Source organism: Curcuma longa, chromosome 11 (genome assembly GCF_044706935.1).
Source record: "Curcuma longa cultivar G26 ecotype Majalengka, Jawa Barat chromosome 11, ITB_CL_G26_1.1, whole genome shotgun sequence".
NCBI classification, from domain to species: Eukaryota; Viridiplantae; Streptophyta; class Magnoliopsida; order Zingiberales; family Zingiberaceae; genus Curcuma; species Curcuma longa.
In genome coordinates, this window is record NC_133871.1 from 19220137 (window position 1) to 19236699 (window position 16563).

Here is a 16563-nt window from a genome sequence, read left to right on the forward strand (position 1 = left end):
AAATCTGGGTTTAACAAACCCAAATGGGAATTACATACAACAGATTCAGATAGCAATGCCTTTGAATAGACATTCTCATTTCAAATCTTCAAGATAATCGATAAAAGTGATCATTCATAGAACTTCTAGCTAGCTAGTCATGCAGTAATTGAACCAAACACAGATACAAACAAGATTTTGCCAAACAACTATGGCCTTGAGTCATTACTGAGCATTTAAAAGAATGAGAAGAAATACAGCAGCAGCTATTAATAGATCAGATAGTAATACTGATAAACAAATCCTCCAGTCTTAATAGTTCATAACTTGAATCATGCATCAATCACAAGATGTTGCATACAATATAATTAAAGTCAGATTACAAGCTTATTCGATCTTAAACAATTATCTAGTTCATAAAAAGAATTATAGTTTTCTTCTCTTCTCTTCTCTTCTCTTCTTCTCAATAAATACGTGAGAATCTGAGATTCTTTCCGGTGTTCCATTCTTCTTCTTCTCTTAAATAATGAGAATTTGGACTTAATCTTCAACAACTGTGCTACGCAGGAACTCACAGGCTATAAAGCAGATAATTCAGACTGCCACAGAGTTGAAGATGGCCATGAGAGAAGACCAGGTGCCGGAAATGGATAGTCCCATCCCGACGGCAACGATAGCAATGTCAGAAGCAACTTCAGCCCAGCCCAGGTCGAAGCTGAAGGTCTTCAGATGGAAGGCCGCCGGCAGCACGAATCCTAGTACCACGCACACGCTGCTCCCGACTAGAGACAGGAAGTCAGCAAAGTTGGGCACGAGAGTGGCCACAAGGCTTACCACCAGAACCACCAGCCACCGGAGCCACCAGCAGTACCTCTTCCCGCAGGCCCACCGCTCCGCAACCTCAAACACTGGGTTCATCATCACCGGGAAAGTGAAGAAGAGGTTGACGCAGAGGCCAATCTGGACGACCACCGTGAGAACTCCGGCACCGAGGTTAGTGGTGATGATGTCCCTGGTCTCATCCCCGAAGGCGGCGTAGCCGAGCGCGCCGAAGAGGCCGTAGATTAGGGCGATAAAGCCCATGGAGACGGCAAGAGTGCGGCCGAACTTGGACTTCTCGGCGGCCTCAGCCTCGAGGGGGAGGATCATTCCGATGCCCTCGAAGGCGTAGACGGCGACGCCGACTCCGTATAGGAGGACGGAGGGCCCGGAGAACGCGTGGAGGGGCGGGGGGTTGGAGAACAAGATGGAAAAATCTTCAACGATGACGACGCCCATGGCCCCAAGGTCAACGACGTCGGCGAAGATGCTGAGCGGGGCGAGGAGGGTTAGGGTTTTGATCGAGTTGAGGCCTAGTTGGAACGGCAACATGGCGAGGACATACACCGCTTTCGAGGAGAGGAAGGCCAAGGAAAGGGGAAGGAGGTGGGAGAGGGAGCTGGAGATGAATATGAGGTAGCCGACGCAGAATCCGGCCTGGCTGAGCACGATCATGACATCGACCGCGATGCGGCCGAAGGATCCGGAGACGGCGAATCCGAGGTCGCCGAAAGAGGCGATCTTGGCGGATCGGTCTGGGTCGATGCGGCGGCGGATGCGGACGAGAAGCATCATGCAGTGGAAGGTGAGGGCGGCGACTGCGAGGAGAAGGATGGTGCCGGCGGCCCAGCCGGTGCGACGGAAGGCGTAGGGGAGTCCGAGAACGCCGGCGCCGACGATGGCGATGAAGACGTTCGCGAACGTCTTCGGCTGCGACGAGAGCGAATGAGGGTGTCCGCCGCCCACTGGAGGGAGGAGCGGCCCGGAGGCGTCGAGGCCGTAGCCGGAGGAGCTCGCTTCGTCGCTGAACCCCATCGAATGAGAGAGCCAAGGAAGAAGGGCAGGGGAGAAATTGGGAAGGAGAAATGAGGATTGAGAAAGTCGATGATGAGGGACAGCCTACGCCAAGCAGGTCCATAGAATTATATAGACAAAAAATATTTTTTTGATATTTTATTGCCATAAAATAAATAAAAATAAGAATTAAAAGAATATCCCTAATTATTAAAATTATCAAAGAAATATTTTTTTAAAAAAATTAAAAGCACATTTCATTATACTTACATATAAAAATATTGTTATTAATAGTTGATATAATCTATTAAAATAAACTTATATAATTTTTTAATTAAAAATACTTTAATTTAATAAAAAATTATTAAAATTATTAAATAGGTTATATATTCTTTATAGCTAATTATATAAAATAATTATGATTAAATTAAAATATTTTTATTAAATTAAAATTAAAATGATTCATATTAGCATTTTGGATAAGATTAACTAACAAACTATTTGTCAACTATTTATTTTGAAAAACCAACATCCTAATTTGGTTTCATTAAAAAAAATAGTAAACTAAATTTATGAATCAAAACACAACTAGTTAATTGATTTGACCGCATTGGAAACGTGTGCGGACCGACCTCCAAATTGGACCCTAATTCTCCCACGACCGCATATGTGCGCATAAAAATAATTGCCAACCTTCATCCAATCATCCACGTGTCGTCTTCTTTTTCCTTTTAGCAATTATAAATTAAATTAGACGTTCGGTTTTGGCATAATTCTGATCACATAAAAATAATTATTAGTCTACAAAGAGCACCACAACGGCGTATTCAACTTGAATACCTTCTCCTGAGAGGCCAGCCCCACACGCTTTCAATGACACGTTTTCTTGTTGGGCCCCAACTTATGGGCCGGGCTACACACAGGCTCCCAATAATTGGGCCGTCACGTTGTTTTATAAAGAAAAGCATTAAAAATTAAAAATGGTATAAGAATTTTTTGTATAAATGAATTTATTAATAATAATATGAAAAACTTGTCTGGAATTGATTGCATTTGGATGGATTCCGATAGGTTTGAAATGGACAGACACACAAAAGGCGTGTGTAACCGTGTCATTGTCATACACCACGATTGGTGTATATGGCTGCTAACTCGTCAGGCGTTTGAATGAAACTTTACGTCGACAGTGACTCTTCATAAGCGATCATTAAACTTTGGAGACACTTTCATGTAACCCCCAAATTTTATCTATTTCAAAACTAGCCCTCCACCCCAAAAGTTCTTCGGAGTTCGATAAGCCTTTTACCCTGCCTCCGGAGACAATTTCACGCAGAAATTTCAAATTCGTTCCAAAATCTTACAGCTCGTCGAAATGATTGAAACCTAATAAGGGAATTGCATTTTTTTAAAAAAAAGTCAACCTAAAGGAAAGCTGACTTTTGTCGGCATACGGCAAACTCTGTTGCAGAACAGATTCAGGCTAGGAAGGCGGCGATTCTCTTGAGCAGCAGAGCGGCGCAGTCGCCATCGGGCCGATGCAGATAGAATCCGTGGTCCTCTCCAGCCGCCTCGTATATCTCCGACTCGCCGCGCCACCCGCTCTCCCGCAGAGCCTCGTAGTACATCCACGCCCAGTCCCGCATCGCGTCCCTTTCCGCCGTGCAGACCAGCACGCGGCCGCACCCGAGGACCGCCAAGCTCGGCGCCCGCGCCGCCAGCGGATTCACCAGTGGGTCGTCGTTCCCGGCCTCCGACGCCGGGCACACCACCCGCCATAGCCGGTCCAGACGCGCCCGCTTCACCGGGTCCGCCGCCGCTGCCGACGCCGTCGGCCGCGTCCCCCAGAAGTAAGGCTCCAGCAGCACGATTCCGGCGAGCTTCACGCCTCCGGGCAGCGGCAGGGTCGCCGCTCTCATTGCAAGGTTGTGTGCGATGTTCCCGCCGGCACTATCGCCGGCGAGGTACACTTTGTCGAAGTCGGCGTGCTCCACCAGCCACGATTCCGGGGAGAAATCTATAAAAACAAGGAGATTCCAACGTTTTTGATTTTACAAACTGCATATGGAACAATATAATATTTTTTGAACCACGAGGCAAAATGAAAAAAAAGTAAAAATAAAATAAAATAAAATTTCCAAAACATCATCTTGTTTAGATTCAGTGAGAATAAATTCAGTGTTACCGAAATCTATTTCGGCCAATCCGGCGCTGTGGGAGGCGGCCCAGTGGAGGGCCGCCCAGGAGTCGTCGTAGGGGACGGGGATGCTGTGCTCCGGCGCGCGGCGGTAGTCGACGGAGAGGACAATAACAGAGGAGGCGGCAGCGAGGGCGTTGAGGTGGGCGTGGAGGACGGGGGAGGCGGCGGAGAGGACGCAGAAGCCACCGCCACGGAAGTAGAGGACGAGAGGGAGCTTGCGGCCACTATCGCCGCCGTCGGGCGGAAGATAGATGCGGGCGGAGACGACGGCGGAGATGGCGATGTCCTTGGATTCGACGCCTGTGCGGGGGTCGAGGGACGCTGGGGTGTGCTCCTCCGCCCTAAGGCGCTCGACGGAGCCGTCCTTGTAGACGCGGAAGTAAGGCGAGTAGTCGTCGACGACGGGGTTGGCGTCGGCCGCGACAGCAGAGAGGGATCCCATTGCGGCAATTTAGCGAACAGGGCGAGGACAGCAGATCACCCGCTCGATATTAATACGAATTTCAGGGATTAATTAGCTTAGTTCTAATTAACCTTCACTAACACTCTATTTATAGCGAAGCGATTAAATCTTTCCATTCACCCCCCAAAATTAACCCCTTTACAAAATAATCCCCAACAATTTTAAAATTTTCACCTACAAAATTTCAAAAATAGTACTACATCTTTGATAGGATTTGATTGCAAAATTCAATGCCGACCTCCATTTTTTTACAAGTTTTGTTAGACAACTTAATTATAATTTTATTTGATTATATTGATATGGAAAAGCAATTAACTTAATTTAATCCAATTAAAATTGATTTACATACTATAATGCATGATTATTGTGGGGATAAATAAACTTAATCGGCCATCTCAACAATGATTGAATATTCGTGGAATCCAGCAAAAGAGAGAATCTTTTTGTTGTCTATCCAAAATTAAAAGAAAAAAAGAAAAAAAATGCTCATAAAGTTGGAACATACAATTTTTGTCCTTTTAATAATACAAATAAAAAGGTGAAATATAGAAATTAAATAATGATTTGTCGTTTTGTAGACCACCAGGTGGCCTTTTCCAATTTGATCTAGAGAATTTTAATATTTACCCAATCACATTTATAATTTATGAGATCATGATGGTGGCTTAGAATGAGCGGATGGTTGAGACAAAGTACCCTTTACAAGGAAACATTTAAATGCAATTTTTTAAATATTTTTATAATTAGAAACTTAATTATTACTATTAGGTGGAATAGGTCTTTTGGCTTTATATAAGAACTATTTTATTTTAAACTCTAATAAAATATTAGTAGGTGGATAATTACTAAAATATATTGATGGATGGATAGATTTCAAAATTCAATAATTGCATAATGGAAACTTTTCAAGGATAGTGACCCTTTTAATAAATTATAGACAAAGAGTTTGATTCAAGATTAAAGTAAATTCATAGATTAATAATGAAAATAAATTTTATGATCAAATCATATTTTATTTAATTTATTATGAGATCATCACTAGAATCACCCATGTGATTACTAGTTACTTAAGCATTATATAAGACCAACACTAAAAACAAAAGCTATATAACAAACTAAGAAATTGATAATAATTGTTTAAAATATTAGAAAACTTATAAAAGTTAAACAAAATAATTAAAATGGGATACATCCAAGATTTGCACACATGTTTATACTTTCATACATTTATATATAAGTATAAAAAATTTTACAAAAAGGAGGGGATAGACACGAGATAGGTAGAAAATATTCACAATCAAACAAGAAAATCATAGAAAAAAATATATGTCCTTTTATCAATAAAAGAAGCGGGCAAAAAGTCATTGCTCATAATAAAAATAAGCCATCATCCAATGGTCCCTACAAACAAGCTAAGTTGCCACGTGCAAACTAGGTTTAATAAAAGGGGAAAAAAATTTCATTTCTCCCCTTAAAGTTTGTCTTCTATCTTACAAATTTTCAACGCTTGCCATAGTTTATAGGATCGATTTGAGATCAAGATCAGATCAATAGAATTGAATTGGTCATGAGGATATTGATAAGATCGGATATTAATTTTATTGATTCGAATATAAATATTGAAACTAATCTTTTAAAAAACTGTTGATTTAATAGAACACGAACAAATATACTTCCAAAATTTATAATTTTTTTAAAAAATATATACATCAAAAACTTATAATTTTGGAGAAAAGGACTAAAAAAATATATTTGAAATTGATAAATATTTTAAATAGGCTCAAAACTCTAATGATGCAAAATATGAAAATAACTCTAATATAATGATAAATTATTCGAAACTTCTGAAATACTTTAAATGATTTTTGTAGACTTAAGATTGGACAGTTATGAATTAAATCAAATAATAAATATAGATATTTGTACGAATTTTGATTTGATTTTTCAGTTAAGATTGGTATTTTATTTTTCAATCTGAATTAAATGTTAGGAACTCTCAAAATATAGAATCATACTGATCTCACTAATCCTATATGATCCCACTGATCTTGTTCTGATTTACTATAAAATTCAATCCCAAAATATTCCGGATCGATTTAGTATTTTCGGATTATAGGATCGTACAATCTTAAGATCCGAATCATGATTTTGCAAACCATGCTCTTGCAATTGCACATATGCAATCATGGACAACACCAATTCATCTCATTAACACCAAAAAAAAAAAATGGAGGAGTCAATCTAGCAATAGTGCATGAACACAATGGTGCAATGAATTGGATCCTCCATCCAATCCATGGTAGGTTATATGATAGTGACATAGTGGGTCAAAGTCACATTTCTAGATGATAGAGGATTGAGATCTTTTGGTGGGTTCAAATTAATCCTAATCCACTTTGGAGGATGAAAATTGTAAACCAATTTTTTTTCTTACTACTCATCTTTATCCACATTAATTGCTTAGGATGAGGATGAACTCAATGGGATTTGCAATTGTGATAAAGGTTCTAGATCATCATAGATAATCTATTTAGCTTAATCTAAATTTGACTTAAACTTTGCAGTCAGCTTCTTAAAATGATCGAGCTTAGTGTTAATTAATGGATTTAATTATTATCGGGAAGATATAAATAAAAAGATGATTTAGATGAATATTATACCTTTCTTCACCACAGGTGAACTAAAACTAAGTTAGAGTTATCTCGCGAACCATGCTCTTATATAGAAAATTACTTTCGTTGATATAGGTAAATAAATTCTATTGTGAAGAAAGAATATTGATTCGAAAGTTAAGTGCTAAACTACATGTGTTTATTATATCTCCATTAAACACGGAGTGCGGATCTACTCAAGATCATGTGGTCAATTAATCAATTAATGAGTGGTTTAGGAAGATAATGATAAAGACAAGTAGTGTAAGTGTATCACCAAACCAAAAGTAACCCCTAAAAGTTTAGTATTTGCCTTTAAAGAATTGAATCTTTGATCGTGCAACACTCATCAAACACCAAAATATTGAGTTTAGTGATTGGAATAGGTAGATATTGACTTTAGGAAGAGATGAAAAATATTAGAATATGATTAAAGGAATACTTATCTTTAAGTAATATTCATTAGATCCACTAAATCAAGATTATTATCATAGTTCTACATTAAGGATTGAGATAGATAAGTATATAATGTCCTAATGCAAGACAAAGAAGTTTATTGCTCAAACTAAAATGTGCCACCATCGCGGCAAGTTGTGCCAAAGGACAAATCATTGAGTGCTAAGAAATGAAGAAATGGCAAGGACAATTGAAGGACACACGCTAGAGGTAACAAAAGGGGGCCGGAACTCACAAAACTATAAAGTCGAGCATTAGAGATACATTGTGAGGCAAAATTCATCGAATCCACTATATGAATAAGAGAAATAAATAAATAATATAAAGATTTTATTCTAGATTTATTCCTCTTCTAATATACCACCTTTGAAAATCATCAAATACCTTAGAGCTCTATTGATTCTCCATTGCAACCCTCTGCTTTGAGATTCGCGCTTCACACAATTTAACTACAATTGTAAGTTGGTAATAAAATCCAATATATTATTCTTTGCTAATTTAGGAAGTAGGAATAAGAACAAGTAGCTGCTCCACAAGCGTCCAAAAACCACGTAGATAAAAAAAAAAAGATTTTCCATTTAAATGCCTATCGAATAAATACCCAAAATTATTTTCCTCCCATTTTTAGCTAATGAAACCCTCAAATAATTAAAATTTATTTAAACTTTTAAAAACCTAAAAATAAATATATTGATTTAATATTTATACGTCTCGATAATAGACGCAAAACGACAAACTCTCGCCTTTTCTTTTCCCTCCTCTATAAATAAAAGCCCTGTCAGGTTTATTTGCGAATTAAGCTAATTAATCTTCTTCTTCTCTCCGATCACCGGCGTCGAGTCGGCGACCTGTTCGCTGAATTGCTGCAATGGCCCCCCTCGCCGGCGGCAACCACGTCGTCGATGACTTCTCCCCTTACTTCCGCGTCTACAAGGATGGTTCCGTCGAGCGCCTCATGGCGGAGGAGCAAACCCCGGCCTCCCTGGATCCCCGCACCGGCGTCGACTCCAAGGACGTCCGCATCTCCGCCGACGTCTCCGCCCGCATCTACCTTCCCCCTGCGGCCGCCGCCTCCGGAGGCGGCCGTAAGCTCCCACTAGTTCTATACTTCCGCGGCGGCGCCTTCTGCATGCTCTCTTCCGCCTCCCCCATCCTGCACGCCCTCCTCAATGACCTCGCCGCCGCCGCCTCTGCTCTCATTCTATCCGTCGGCTACCGCCGCGCGCCAGAGCACAGCATCCCCGTTCCCTACGACGACTCCTGGGCCGCCCTCGAGTGGGCCGCCTCCCACCGCGCCGGATTTGGTAGATCGAGTAGTTTTAGTGCAATCCTAAAAATACCTACAGAATTTACAATAATTTTAAAAATACTCCATGTTTTATTAATGTCAAAACGACCCCTTCTGTTTCTAGTTCTCTGACAAATTGCTCCCTCTATTACTCGGTACAATGAATATATGGGGGTGTTTTTGATATTAATTAAACTTCAAGGGTATCGTACAAAAGTTGTTAAAACTTGTGGCGATTTTGAAAATTTTTAATGCTTTCTTTCGCAGTATCCTCTGCTGAACCATGGTTGGTCGAACACGCCGACTTCGACAGAGTGTGCCTCGCCGGCGACAGCGCCGGCGGAAACATTGCGCACAACCTGGCGTTACGCGCGTCCACGCGGCCGCTCCCGGGAGGCTTGAAGCTGGCGTCGGTCGTGCTAGTGGACCCTTACTTCTGGGGCACTCGGCCGACGGCGTCGGAGGGGGCGGCGGACCCGGCGAAGCGGGAGCTGCTGAACCGTCTGTGGAGGCTGGTGTGCCCGTCGACGGAGGCTGGGAACGACGATCCGCGGGTGAATCCCCTGGCGGCGGGAGCGCCGAGCTTGGCCGGGATTGGGTGCGGGCGCGTGCTGGTGTGCACGGCGGAGAAGGACGCGATGAGGGACAGAGCGTGGATGTACTACGAGGCGCTGAGGAAGAGCGGGTGGCGCGGCGAGGCGGAGATGTACGAGACAGCGGCGGAGGACCACGGATTCTATCTGCATCGTCCCGGCGGCCACGGCGCCGCTATGCTGCTCAAGAGAATCGCCGCCTTCTTGGCTTGAATCCGTTCTCGATCCAGTTTGACCATATTAGCAATAAAAGTCAACTCAGGCTCAGGTTGACTTTCTCCGTAGATTCTACTGATCATGGATGAGAAATTATCTCTCTCTAGCAAGTTTTGAATGCTTTTGAACTTTTCTGGTGATGTCTCGATGATCATCTATTGCATTCATTTTAAAGAAAGAAATAATCACTGAAATATCGTATAATTATTAGATGTTTAAACAAAGAAGAATATTGTTATTTTGTGTTCTACAAGTTATCCACCGCGAGAATTACGGATTCAAATAGGAAAAAAATAGAAAGTTGGAGAGAAACTTCAACAGTACTCAACTCTTTTCAACACAAATAAAAATACAATTAATATAGATTTAAAAATAAAAAAAGGAGAAATTTTAATAAATGTGAAAAAAACATGGAAAACCATCAAACTCTTTTCAATTTCTATTTTAAAAAAAATAATTTACACCATGAAAAATATAAAACTTTCAAACACTTAAAAATAAACACTACTAGCCATCTTTTTGTATATATCTATAATTTAATAAAAGAATTTTTTTTAATGAAATGCTTTTATCATAATAATTGGGTCATTGTCGTTGGAAAGCGTGTCTATGGATGGCCCCACAAAATTAAGCATATCATAAGTAATCACCATTATAAGAAGATTGTTTGCTGTTTTAAAATTTATTTAATTTCATAATGGAAGACTTTGACGCCACGATATTTGGACGTATAAGAAATCTATAGCCCTTGTTTTTAGTGAAGGCATGAAAAATATGGTTTCCTGTGCTCATTTTGTCGACTTAATTGAGAAAGGTAGTCGGTAGATGTATAATTGCCTTATTGAATGAATGCATGTATGAGACTAATGCGTCGCTAAATGCATGCATGCATGATGTAACTATTTATTTCATGGAAAATATTTTTTTAATAATACTTGTATTTTTTGAAATAGTTTGCTTTGTGTTACAAAAAGTTATTTCTAGAAATTTATGTATGTTTTTTATTAATTAAAGTAAAATTTTTAGTTGTTCATAATTTTCTTAATATTTATTTTTGAATAATAAAAATAATATATTTTAAAGAGTGAAAGTAGTTTTCACTTATATAAACTGTACTTGGCATTTGAGGTGGTAGGGTGAGTATGACTGTATGAGTGAGATGAGGTAGATGACTATGACAATCAAGTTGAGTAGGTTGGGTGGGCTAAATAGAATTGTCGAAATGATTGTGTCAAACCAACAAGTGTTAAGTTGGGTAAGTAAGTAGGTGAATTAGGCAATCGAGACACTTGACTTAGTTAGGCCCTATGAAGAAAATAGGTCAGGCAGTTGACTATTGATTTAGTCGTGACAATCAATTCAATTAGCTTGATCACATCGGAGAATCCAAACATGTCGATCCATTCTAGTTGAGTTGGTTAAATCAAGTGACTTCAAGATCATACCAAGTGAGGTGGAATGAGTTGAACCAAGCACCTACTTATCTTGTTTGATTCAGCATAGTTTTCTATTTATGATTCAAATATAGAAAATATTTTTTAATAGAATTTAAAATTACATCTATAAAAATATTTAAATATTTTTTAAAAAAATATTTTCCCCAAACCGACAAAATTTCAACTTTTCCCCCAAAAAACTGAGTTCACTATTTCATTTTATCAAATAACTCGCTATTTAATTCCTTTGATTGTCAAACTATTTTACTTTGATAAACAACATGGTGAAATAACAAAATTTCAATTCCACAAGTTGCTTCATGAGAGAACTTAATAATCATCTTATGGTAAAATGTACCAAAATTATTATTTAAATGATATCAGTACCCTTAAACAAATGAGATTATAATTATCTAACAAGAAAACAATTTGATAGCATAAATAGGAAATATTTCTTTCTTCAGGTATCAAATGTGCCTCATCAACTTTGTTTCCCAATGGAAGGTGCAGTTGAAGAATTGGTTTGTGCCTTCCACTCCTCAAATTCAGCACACTTTAGCATGAATGAACTAGCTTTCTGATGTCCACCTCCCCCATATCGCTGCAAAGAATGATAACTAAGATGGGCTTTCCAAACAATCGAAAAATGCATGGACAAGGCACGAGTAGTATCGACAAATGAAGCCATGAAACCTGCCTTTGAGATGGGTGTGGTGTCTTCTGCGTCGACACTTCTGAGGCTTATTTTTAGTGAATGGTCGTCGTCGAGTTGAGGCACTTTGTAAACTACGGCTCCGATTCCCCTAACACCAAAGCATAAAGCCATCAAACTTTAACAAAAAGGACTCGAAACTGATAAGTCGAGTTATAGATGGGGCAACCTGAGTCCAGTATCTCGGCTTTTTACAGCCAACTGGTTTCCTAGCTCACTCCTTAGGTCCGAAATTGAGTCAGCATTAACAGCCTGTGTGTAGTCCGACCAAAGAAAAAAAATACTTTAAAATAAACAGCATTATATGATTGATAATTGAATATTTATACCAGAGTCAAAATCTTCCATCTTCATTCAGAACCACAATGAAATTTTTATTGATGAGTACTCCAAGTAGAACATGCCGGAAGAGGAAACAGCTGAGACACTTACCAAGCACTGTCCAAATAATCCCTCTCCTATTCCAATTATATATGACTGCTGAAGAACTTGATCGATTAATTCCTGCTTATGTGACAATGTCTTTTGGCCAATAGCGATGATATCTTCAGGGTCCAAAGCAAGCAACTGTAAAATTCCACATAATAGAAGATTACTATGTTTATAACAATAAAGGGTTTAACAAATAGTAATTTTTTGAAGGTATAACACTAAAATAACTTTTTCTTCAAGTGCAGGATAAGATCAATGTAGAAGGCCGAAATAATTGGAATGCACAGCTTGTTCTCGTTTTAATAATGATAACAATTAATTTTCAGAATAGCATAAATGGCCAGATACTGCTAAAGAATTTTCACAGCACTGCCATCCCAGTAAAAAAACAAATGTTCAGATATAAAATCAAACTTATCAAAACCTAACATGGGTAGAGTCCAAGTAAATTAAAAAATAAAGAGAGCTGATATTGTTCTACAACATCATAGATAGAAATGTTTCCAATCCATTTAGATAGACATTGGATACAATAAGGAATTCTTCAGTCAGCTTGAATCTAATTCTAAGTTTTTTCAAAAACAAAACAATTCATTTGGATTCTTCAATATTCACAAGAAATTTTAACATAAAATTGTGCTAATGCACTCATATATGCAAATTTTGTTATCAAGATGAAAGAAGGCTACACGCCAAAGACTTCAATCGACCAATATATTCCTATTAGGGTTCAAGAACGTGACAAGTGGTCTGTTACAGTATCTCATTGAGCATAGAAGAGCCTACTGCCCAATTTCATTTGCAATTTACATCTAGCGAATGTCCAAGCAAAGTCACTAATTGTATCATTTTGAGGATGAAAGACCTACATATTATAGCAAAATCTAAAGTTCTACCAGAATGCACCAACATATCAACAGCATGCCAAAGTGTGGTTGGCATTGGCAATCCTATTTTTTTATAACTCTTTTTTCCTTTTCTATTTAATCTCTCATTTTGCTTTCTACGTGATAATATGTTGATAATTGTCTTAATAGATTGATTTATTTACTTGATAAATCACCTACAACTCTATTATCTCTGATGATTTCTTCACTCGGGGGGGGGGGGGGGGGGGGGGGGAGTGGCATTTCAAAATCATCCAACAAAATTCACTAAAAACATGGACAACATGTTTCCTTACAGTAAAAGTATTATAGCATCACTGCAAGTAGCAATTTGAGTCAGCAGGTCAAGAATGGGAAGCGTCATCACCACAATAAACTTGATCAGAAGATGACCCATTTAAGAAATCATGTCAAAATTATATACTCAGACCTGGCACATTTTTTGGAATTCCTAAATTGTTTAATACATGATGTGACCAAGATGTTAGTACCAATTAACAAATGAAAAATAAAATCATCTAATTAATAATTCACCAAAAATATCAAAGAGAAATATATATCATATGTGTAACTATGTAATAGAGAATATTCTATTTAGAGTTTCATTATCCAACTTTTGATATCTATTAAAAAATAAATTAATAGCTAAGCCGACCCCACTTAGTGGGATAAGGCTTGGTTGTTGTTGTATTGTAACCAGATCATGTGGGCCAACCCACATAACCAAACATTGTCAGTTACAGCTTATAAACAAGTCGACCTATTTACAAATCCATATACAACTAGACCTGAATCCTGAAATCTGAGAGAGCGCCTATGGATCTTCTGGAATTTCAGCTACTGCTACTAATCATGCTGGTAGTTTAGGATACCTGAACATTGACCAAAGAAATAGACTGGAAGTATAAAAAGGCAAGAATCAGAGAATGGGATAATGGAGATACTAATATATTGCCTCTCACTTTCTCTAGAATTAAAGGTTTTTGTAAAATAATTAGTCATTTCAATATCCATTAATAAATTCATAAATTTACAACTGAGATAACAAAAGGGTAAACAGATGGCAGATCCTGAAAGTAGAAGAAAATAATGAGCATAATCACAAAGAGAATATTCACAATTTGAAGTTTATATAATTGTATAGATTTGAAATGGACTGGGGAAAACAATTCAAATGTAACTAAGACTAATAACAGTTGCCTGGTAAAATGACTAACAAAAAATTTACCTGGTCAAACAAAGCTGAATTCACATTCACATTGTATTCTATATTCATATCTTTCAAGCCACTACTAAAAGCTTTGCTGTGTGGGAGCTTCCACCTCCATATGTCAGCATCTTCAATGTATTCAAAGAGCTTCTGTACTCTTTCAAATTTGCAACCAGACAAAAATTTTTGACCTGCCTCCTGATGGTTGTGGACTCCAAGACCTTTCAAAGTATCACTTCTTTTTATAAGTCTTTCTTTAAAGAAGTCAAATGCAATTGTAGCACCACTCTTATCCATATCGATAACCTTTATCACATTCTTGCCAAATGAAGCGTTGCCACAGAGAGCTTCAACTGCAGTCTTGTGATGGTCTAATATTGTCACACTGAAAGGAAAAGCGAACAAAAGGAAATCACATGTCAGGATTAAGAACCTCACATGTAATTGAGAAGATAAGCATACTGAGCACTACTACGTTATGAACAAGATGAAAGACAAACTAATATAAATTAAACAACATCATAGCAAAAAACAAAAAAAACTATGCTGGACATGGAACTAAAAAGTTGAAAGTTGTACCTCTCGACTTTTGGATATAATTCCGCGATAAAACCAGAGGGTCCAATGAAATCCAAGAGATAGACTTCATTTATTTCACCTAGAGGAAGATCATCAACTCTGTAAGAAAACCAGGATCAGTAATTTTAACCAGTGATCAGGTCAAGGTAGAATATGGATGTCAACATTGTTGCAGGAACTCTTTTTAATATATCATCTAAGCCATTCTTTAAAATAATACCCACTGAGTCAGGGGCCTAATATTTCATGAACAGATCATTTGCATAAAGTAATTCATTGGAGATCAATTCCAATTGCACCAGCAGAATTAAGATATAGTAGCCATAGTCATTATCATCAATTGTAAACTGATGAATACTTTTAGCAACAATTGCAGCTTTTAGGAAGAGTGACTCCTGGACAATTGTATCTTTTGAACAGATAAATACATGAGACCTCTACACTAAGAACAATTGCTGAAGTTAATCCCCTAAAGATTAATTAGAAACGAACAACACAAGTACCACACAAAACACTGATCAAGTGCAAATTATCCAAAAGCAAAAAAAAAGCTTTATCTTACGTTCTTGGTTTGATCAAATGGATGTGCCCCCACAGCAATCGTAAGACTTCAAACATCACAATTCTATTTATTAGATGGCTGATCCCAATTTAAATGCTTTCCTACTAGTGATTTTGTATATGGTCTCCTCAAGCCTACAGTAAGTTGTAATTGAAAACCTTAAATAGAATTAAAACCATTTATAATTGATAAGGATGGAGCAAACGCTCAACTATTGATATTCACTTTGTAAGGCCCCCAAAGAGCAATGTTAAACAATTTTGAAGTAAAAGCAAAGATGGCATATGCTGGCCAATTGGTTTCCACAAGCAAATACAGTCAAGGACACTAAGCTCTTTCTCTTGAACTGCACAATAATTCATGATGGTATGGTGTTGGATAGACTACACTATCATTCAACTCTACAATCTAAGTATTTCTGTGTGATTTAGTGATCTGTTGATAGTTCAAAGAGCAAGATATAAACTTCCAATGCTTGAAGAAGTTTGTCACATGAAAGAATATTACAAAGAACCACCTGACTATCATTCAACCCTACAATGTAAGTAAACCTTACATTTTAACTGGATTCTGTTATTTAAATTATTTATAGAAACTTGTGATGTTTGATCAGGGCAGAATTAATCTAAGAGCCAGCAATTCTAAGATTCTCCAGTAAGGGCTTAGTGCGACCACAAGCAGGAAACTTGGAGGACTAAGTTAAATCCGATATCCCAAAAAATATTGAAGAATCCGAGAGCTTTGACCTGATCGGGTTGTAGACGGTGTTTGGGAAGAAGAGAACCGGCAAGGAAGCAGCGGAGAAGTAGAGATGGGCGGCGAGGGCAGCGAAAGCGCCATCAGGACACGGGTAGTGGTAGAGAACAGCCGACTTCCGCAATGCGCCGGCCATGGACGAAACTGGGAGATAGGTCCGAGAGGGGAGGATACGGCGAGCAACGCAGCGCCGAGGCGGCGACAGCCCGGCGGAGCATCTGAGAACAGTAAAACCCTGAATTTACGGGACGCAAGGGCGGCAAACGTTCACCGCCCGGTTAATGTTTTAATTGCGAGTTATTAATTTTTATAA

At 38.6% G+C, this 16563-nt stretch overlaps 4 protein-coding genes across 4 annotated transcripts; 1 reads left to right on the forward strand and 3 right to left on the reverse strand.

Moving 5' to 3' along the window:
* Positions 1-264: 264 nt before the first annotated feature.
* On the reverse strand, positions 265-1899 carry LOC141842433 (amino acid transporter AVT3C-like). The gene has a single exon (XM_074730638.1). It carries the CDS (start codon positions 1831-1833, stop codon positions 574-576), a length of 1260 nt encoding a protein of 419 aa, XP_074586739.1. The 5' UTR covers positions 1834-1899; the 3' UTR covers positions 265-573.
* Positions 1900-3130: 1231 nt separating this feature from the next.
* On the reverse strand, positions 3131-4510 carry LOC141841939 (putative carboxylesterase 12). The gene is made up of 2 exons (XM_074730144.1): positions 3995-4510; positions 3131-3826 (listed from the first exon to the last, which is right to left on the reverse strand). The coding sequence occupies exons 1-2, from the start codon at positions 4449-4451 to the stop codon at positions 3288-3290; spliced, it is 996 nt and encodes a 331-aa protein (XP_074586245.1). The 5' UTR covers positions 4452-4510; the 3' UTR covers positions 3131-3287.
* A 3937-nt stretch (positions 4511-8447) lies between these two features.
* On the forward strand, positions 8448-9718 carry LOC141836974 (2-hydroxyisoflavanone dehydratase-like). The gene is made up of 2 exons (XM_074724462.1): positions 8448-8883; positions 9135-9718. Exons 1-2 carry the CDS (start codon positions 8448-8450, stop codon positions 9671-9673), a joined length of 975 nt encoding a protein of 324 aa, XP_074580563.1. The 3' UTR covers positions 9674-9718.
* A 1758-nt stretch (positions 9719-11476) lies between these two features.
* Positions 11477-16506, reverse strand: LOC141841809 (uncharacterized). Its single transcript, XM_074730007.1, has 7 exons — positions 16241-16506; positions 14933-15031; positions 14372-14738; positions 12257-12391; positions 11994-12076; positions 11810-11915; positions 11477-11713 (listed from the first exon to the last, which is right to left on the reverse strand). Exons 1-7 carry the CDS (start codon positions 16384-16386, stop codon positions 11594-11596), a joined length of 1056 nt encoding a protein of 351 aa, XP_074586108.1. The 5' UTR covers positions 16387-16506; the 3' UTR covers positions 11477-11593.
* Positions 16507-16563: the final 57 nt, after the last annotated feature.

What these genes read in the sequence shown, in the direction of transcription:
- LOC141841939 (XM_074730144.1), bottom strand. Translation starts at nt 4,451, where the DNA reads ATGGGATCCCTCTCTGCTGTCGCGGCCGACGCCAACCCCGTCGTCGAC. An exon ending in ATTGGCCGAAATAGATTTCG is followed by an intron (nt 3,827 to 3,994) that starts GTAACACTGAAT and finishes TTGTTTTTATAG; the next exon opens with ATTTCTCCCCGGAATCGTGG.
- LOC141836974 (XM_074724462.1), top strand. Translation starts at nt 8,448, where the DNA reads ATGGCCCCCCTCGCCGGCGGCAACCACGTCGTCGATGACTTCTCCCCT. An exon ending in CTCCCACCGCGCCGGATTTG is followed by an intron (nt 8,884 to 9,134) that starts GTAGATCGAGTA and finishes TTTCTTTCGCAG; the next exon opens with TATCCTCTGCTGAACCATGG.
- LOC141841809 (XM_074730007.1), bottom strand. Translation starts at nt 16,386, where the DNA reads ATGGCCGGCGCATTGCGGAAGTCGGCTGTTCTCTACCACTACCCGTGT. An exon ending in GATTATTTGGACAGTGCTTG is followed by an intron (nt 12,077 to 12,256) that starts GTAAGTGTCTCA and finishes GACTACACACAG; the next exon opens with GCTGTTAATGCTGACTCAAT. An exon ending in ACACCACACCCATCTCAAAG is followed by an intron (nt 11,714 to 11,809) that starts GCAGGTTTCATG and finishes CATTCTTTGCAG; the next exon opens with CGATATGGGGGAGGTGGACA.
- LOC141842433 (XM_074730638.1), bottom strand. Translation starts at nt 1,833, where the DNA reads ATGGGGTTCAGCGACGAAGCGAGCTCCTCCGGCTACGGCCTCGACGCC.